Source organism: Bipolaris zeicola (genome assembly GCF_000523435.1).
Source record: "Bipolaris zeicola 26-R-13 unplaced genomic scaffold scaffold_490, whole genome shotgun sequence".
In the NCBI taxonomy this organism is placed as follows: domain Eukaryota; kingdom Fungi; phylum Ascomycota; class Dothideomycetes; order Pleosporales; family Pleosporaceae; genus Bipolaris; species Bipolaris zeicola.
The window spans coordinates 931-7148 of record NW_006912539.1 but is presented as its reverse complement, the minus strand read 5'-3'; the positions used below and the strand labels follow the sequence as shown (position 1 = coordinate 7148).

At 49.6% G+C, this 6218-nt stretch overlaps 4 protein-coding genes across 4 annotated transcripts; 2 read left to right on the top strand and 2 right to left on the bottom strand.

Annotated features, from left to right (window-relative positions):
• Positions 1-737: 737 nt before the first annotated feature.
• On the top strand, positions 738-1832 carry COCCADRAFT_112748 (uncharacterized protein; the record flags this gene model as incomplete). Its single annotated transcript, XM_007720477.1, has 2 exons — positions 738-1511; positions 1638-1832. The coding sequence occupies 2 exons, from the start codon at positions 738-740 to the stop codon at positions 1830-1832; spliced, it is 969 nt and encodes a 322-aa protein (XP_007718667.1).
• A 446-nt stretch (positions 1833-2278) lies between these two features.
• Positions 2279-2509, bottom strand: COCCADRAFT_112750 (uncharacterized protein; the record flags this gene model as incomplete). Its single annotated transcript, XM_007720476.1, has 1 exon — positions 2279-2509. A coding segment is annotated over one exon (231 nt), but the record flags the coding sequence as incomplete, so codon positions are not given.
• A 1032-nt stretch (positions 2510-3541) lies between these two features.
• COCCADRAFT_112751 (uncharacterized protein) lies at positions 3542-3766 on the top strand (the record flags this gene model as incomplete). Its single annotated transcript, XM_007720475.1, has 1 exon — positions 3542-3766. A coding segment is annotated over one exon (225 nt), but the record flags the coding sequence as incomplete, so codon positions are not given.
• A 1570-nt stretch (positions 3767-5336) lies between these two features.
• On the bottom strand, positions 5337-5858 carry COCCADRAFT_10252 (uncharacterized protein; the record flags this gene model as incomplete). The annotated part of the gene is made up of 1 exon (XM_007720474.1): positions 5337-5858. The coding sequence occupies one exon, from the start codon at positions 5856-5858 to the stop codon at positions 5337-5339; it is 522 nt and encodes a 173-aa protein (XP_007718664.1).
• Positions 5859-6218: the final 360 nt, after the last annotated feature.

Genomic DNA, 6218 nt, shown 5'->3' with positions numbered 1-6218 from the left:
AGTGCAAGTTGTAATCGGGCTTCTTTAACAGCTAGAGTATCACTTGGTTGTTGAGACATCGCGTGCAAGAGTCATGTAATGGGGGAAGTTGATGGGGTCTTGGCACCGTGAGCCACTCGCTATACTGAGCCACTCGCTATACAGATACGTTAATCCAATTTTATAACTATTGTAAATTATCAATGCGCCTGTATATACCGTATTCGAGCCTGATGATAAAATTTCTCAAAAGCAAGATGACGCCACGTAGCGCATTGAATCAAATACACTGCCATATCTATGTTCCTAAATCAACATTTACTCTGACAGCGGAGTCATTTGTTTGATAACCGATTCCGGCTGGTTAGCGTGTGGTCTACTATTCTTTTTTGAGATAAACCAAAAATGATATGCCATACGCTTAACAGATATAAAAACAAGAGTCTATTCCAGAAGAATGACATAATATCTAGCACCTCCAACGAATGGAACCATGAGAGTTAAGCAATTGGTTACAAGGAAGGGGGGCGTTAGAGGACATGGTGGGGTCGCCACTAAGTTAGTACACGACTTCCCATGCGAAGCACTCTCGTTCCTCAATGCGCGATTCTCACCATCATCACGACCAGCCGCTCTGAATCCATCAAGTCTGAAGATAAATTAATAAACTGCTTCTATTGAATCTACGCGATATTGAAGAGCTACATCATCGCTACAAGCACTGGGAGAAAGAGGGTTGAATAGTCTAGAGAGCCTTGATGACACAAACACCACCTTTCCTCGCCTTGCCAGGGGAAATCAGAAACCAAATTGTATCCTATGCCTTCCATCGCGCGCCGGGCAGTATACCAGCCTCGAGCCTCTCCAAAAGTGCCGTGGCACTCGCATGGACCTGTCGCCAGCTATACGCCGAGTACGCCTCTCTCGCGCGCTCACACAGCGCCATTTACCCGCTCAAATGGTTGAGCGCCCAGCACCTAGCAGAAAAATCACAAACCCTGCTCACGACTACTTGCGCAGCGCAAATCACCAAGCTGCAAATTCTCCTACCAGCATGCCTCGGAGAACTGTATGTCTGCGATTTGTCGGCAACATCGCGTCGACGCGTAAAAGGGTTCCACTTTGCTGCCGCGGGACTACCAAACCTAGAAGAGCTGTATTTCCGGTTTCAGAGCCCAGATTCTCCTGGGAACGGCGATGGTAGGGGTAGCGGTGGCGCGGGCAGAGAACTTGTAGTACACATGCTGTGGCGTTTGTTGTGGGAAAAAGACTTGTCGCGTCTCAACAAAATCTGTATCGTGCACGATGGAGCGCAGCCTTTTCTTTCACTGACGCTACTGCATGGCATGCTGGTCACCTTCAAGCCGCTATATGTGTCGCGCAGATGGCATGTCAAGTCGGATTTTGAACATGGACGGTTGGTGTTTGTAGAGAAGTCGGGGAGTAAGACGAAGAGGAGGATCGCGGTGCTTGTGGGATATAGCTTTCGTGAAGCGGAGGAGTATGTAAGCGTGTGTGAAGATATTATAGAGGTATGTTATTTCTTTTCCATCATCTCCCAGGTAAGCGTTCAAGCAGGAAAGGCTGCGAGTCTGGCTGCAGCACCGCGAATCGACGGTCAATTTTTCTCTTCACTTATGTTGACTTCGGACTCACAGGACAAGCATGCTGACATTGTCATTGCCCGGCGGAGAGACTGCAAATACGTGGCTCCTTTAGAAGAGGTGACAGATGCCCAGTTGAGACAGGAAGTTGATAATCTGCACACTTTATTTCCAGTATCTGCGACTGAAGAACCTTTGTTGCAGCCACATCTTGAAAGAATACGTGCTAGGTGCCATCTGAGTAGATAGAGACTAGAGAGAAGCTACATGTCCTCAATTGTTGTCCGCACGATCAAAGATAGTCTCCGAAATAGTCAAAGAATGGCGAATTACAAAGATACCTATCACTGTGATCACTTTGCTCAGAGCGTGGGCATGCTCAATCGGATTTTACCAAGATTCCCATCGATGACACACTGACCTTGAAAACTTCTGCCATGCTCCCAAATCGACAAAAGTCATATGACAACCGGATTTGCCAGTCGTCACAGAGGACCCGAGTAGCCATGTCGATCCTACAAAATCCTCTTCATTTCCACGCGTCACCATCAAGCCATCTCCACGCGTACATGAGCCGCCACACGACGGCAGCAAGCCCTCCACAGCTCTCCTCGGAGTGCCCCACGACCGGTTAAATTACATGTCCGTTTGGCACGTGGCAACGTAAGATGGGAAATGAAGATGAAGTCCAGCTCTCAGGATGCGATAAACGCGGTGTCGGCGACTCTGATGAGTCCACAAACCTCGTATTCAATGGGTTGGTGTTGATCCCATCCCACGGGGCATCTGCCAAGGTCAGAGTCTGGGCCTTTCAAATCAGACCAGAGTCCAAGGACTGAGCGAAGAGGAGCGCTAGCGGACGGGAACGAAGGGTCGGGACGGAATGGCACGGATCGACATGGTCGATGTGGACGAAATGGTGTAGAGAAACCAAGTGGCAAGTGTTGAAGGATGCCTCCCCCGCGCCACACGGCGGCCAGTAAGAATGCCTATGACGACCCGTCTCATGATTCCAGGGGCTCGATAGCCCAGAACCGTCCCGTCATACTGTCCGTGGAGTTCGCACTGTGGCTTCCTTTCTTGGCAGTGGAGACAACCATTGTCCATGAAGAGTTACCTTGTACCCTGGTTTTCATCAGCAGCCACTAGCCAGGGTCTCGACAGATGTTGTTCGGCGAACTCGGGCAATTTCCTTTCTGTTTCATGTCAGGTGTTCAGTCGCGTGGTGATGTTGTGGACGAGTCTCCGCCGTAAAGACTAGTTCAAAATGTCCATCTAGAGTCATCCAGACCTATCAATCGGTCTAGCTCTCGCTTGACCATGTTGTGGGACGGGCCGATGGCGTTTGGGCATCTCTTGGATCCTACTGAGCTCAGGTCCTACACTGCATGTACCTACACCGTTACTGACACATTCGCTCAGGATTGGATCCGTGTCGTAGCGGGCTTCGGTGGAGTCGAAGGCTGTTTTCCTGATCGTCTCTGTAAATGGATCAACAGTCTCTAGTTTTCTTTTTTCTCATGCATGCTTGTATCGATTGTCAGCCGGTAAAGACTTTGCGATCATTCTGCTTCTAATCAAGAGGCGGACAAAAGGCGGACACGAGAAAGACAAAGCATCGCAGGGCAAGGCAGATCGCACTAGCCGCGAATGTACTTTCCGTGCTGTAGCCTCGGAACTGCTAGATACCAAGAGACCGAAGAACTATTGAATAGATCCAATCGTTTGGTACTGTCAATGTTGATGGGGTTGGACGTTGCGGGAAGGATGCCAAGTCGAACGACTGGGGAATCAGCTCGATAAGAGGAAAAGTTAGCGAGCATTCAATATAATTGACATGCACTCCGGTAGTGTTTGGCCCCGAAACGCGGCACATGGTGGTCGGAGGAGCGGATAGTTGAGCCGGATTCGCTCGAGTACAGTCGACTACTACCAGGCACGTGGATGTTGGTCCCAGCAGTCTGGTAAGCTCTCGACTACATACAGGCCTCGGTGCTCTCTTCCCCTCTAATGGACGCATGTGGGGGCAGTGCGCATGCTGTGCCGCCATGCCGTACAGAGCTCACCGTTCCTGCATGGAGGCAGCAACAGCTGCGCGTGTGCATGACACGACAATGCGGGCTTACAGTACCTGCGGCAGACAAGTCCAGTACTACTACGTACGTACTACTATCTATCGATAAGCAGCACACGCCACCACATGACATCTTGTGCAACCCCAACCACGCAGCCAGGCGCTATGGCGCCAGCACGGCAGAGCTGAGATATGGCGAGGCCGAGGATTTGGCCAACATGTTGCAGACCCCTAGTAGTAGTACGCTCGCGCCAGTGTAGATCGCTAAAGATAGGTAACGTACGGCACTACTTACCCTTGCCCTAACTTTCCTCATTCGAGCGGCTTGGCCGAGCATAAGCGTTACTCACCTACGACCCGTGCACCATCCTTTCAGGCGCCATGGCGTCAGAGTCGTTAGGTGATAGGCTACATTCAGGGCCCGCGTACAAGGTTCGTCCAGTGCGTAAGCAATGGAACGGACCGTCATTGTCTAGTATCTGATAAAGGGTGTTTATCGGCGTAAGGCTGGATAGGTGCAAAGCTTTGAAGATCGGTATGACGTTGATGCTGATCCTTTCGAGCTCCCCATTCTCGTCCCAACACATGAGAGGCCCGTTGGGAAATAATAGATTTTGTCAAGCAGGAGCTCCTCAAGGCGAGCAAATAGTGCGGTTGAAAAGGCTGAGAGTATGCTGAAGTTTCGAGATTAGGCAGCATAGGCCTCCCATTTTCACATTGCAAGGCCAACACAGCCCACTCCTTACAAAAGCTGCTTGCCTTGATGACAGAGAATCTGCTTGGATTCGCTTCGTATTTGCTAGCCCCGAGGCGACAGATGTGGCGCCATTACGGTGACAAGCCCTGATTCTCAAAATTGAGCTTTTTTAGACCTCGGAAAACCCAATAATGGCGTGGGTGTACGGACAGTCGACAAAGGCTGATGCTTACTACTTCAATCAGTATTCGTCTAATAGAAAACAGAAGATACAACACCGGCATTGGTCTAAGGAATACTGCGATCAGCATCGATCTAATCCCTTGACATGACCAGCATTTCAAGTCCATAACTGCGCGTGGCCAACCAATGAGGTGCTCTTCTATTTAGCCATTTGAACCGCACTGGCAGCAATAATAGGCGATTACGATGTGGGGCGCTGAAAGTCGGGTCATCTCGGTTACGCGACCTGGGTGCAAACACTACGCAAGATAGGGATAGGAGCAGATAGCACTAGCAACTGCAACACCATCGATGGATGCTATCACATGATTTCTTCGCATTAGCGCGCTGAAGGAACACTCAACGGACATGATGAAGAGATGGCTCAGAGGCTCGGCGGACCATGTTCAGTACTCGATGACTTGATTGGAAACATTGACAGCAGTAATGTAAATTTGCTTGTGTTGTTGGACTCCATCATCCAGCCTTGTACATGGAAATCTCGTACATTTTCGACTACCTTGTTGTATTTTACATATCGTAAAGCCTAAGATGGATAGGAGATAGTCCAAGCGAAATGGTTTGAGTGTAGTGTCTTTCTGAACGAGCAGGGTACTGGTTGATAGTGCGAATAGTTCTAAATATACGTATAGAATGTGTCGAGGCAAAAACGGTATACTGCAGTTTCCAGGGTCCTTGACGCTGACCAGTGGCTTGAACGCTACGTCGTAGCATCGTTACGTGACTGCCGTTGCTATTTTCAAAGATGAGAGTATGGTGACTCTTCACACACCATGCCACCTCCCAGCCCAGATTGCAGGATCGTATTGAATTGTGCTGATAGAACGGTGGTTAATTCGGGAATCGTAGGCTCAAACATCCAATTTGGCATGGAATAGGGCAACCAGTCTTGCGATGACAGCTGACTACCGGAATAGCAACCAATGTTGTTGTAATAAGATGTCGGCTCCGCCAACGTCTGCTGATGTAATAGCAAATAGCCAGAATCTGGCCACGATGCTGATGGCGTAAAATGTGACGTACTTGCGTCGTCTCGCATAGCCAAAATTTGTGATGGTGTTGTGTCACTGAGATACGAGCCGAATCCGTGCTCAATCGACGCCGATATCTCTTCGTACCATGTCTGCGGGCATGAAACGTGGTCTGCGGAGTGAATCATAGTTGTAGGCTCGTGGAATACCATAGGTTCAGGCGTGGGCGGCGAGAGGCCACCTAGACTCGAAATGTTGCTCGTCCACATTGTCTGATCCGAGCCACCCATGATTTGTTCGGAAAGTGCCATGGACAACTGACTCTCTTCAACCATATATGGTATTTCCATCAGTAGGGGAGCAGGTTCGGCATGTACAGGGAGTGATAGAGTTTGTTCATCCGTTTCTAGGGCACTTTGGGAATTGCATGACATGTGTCGCACATGTCGACTGTTGCCCAAAGGTGGCAAGTGTTGAGGCGAATCTGGCATATCAACGAGTGAGAGAGCACCCAGAGAGTGACTCTTTACTAGTGAATGTGATTTTTTCCGATTGTTTGATCGATGCATGTTTACAGAGGTGCGGCGAGTCGATCGGGGTTCACAGGTGATGCCTTTGGTGATGCAGCGCGAACATGAAGGTACCTTGGG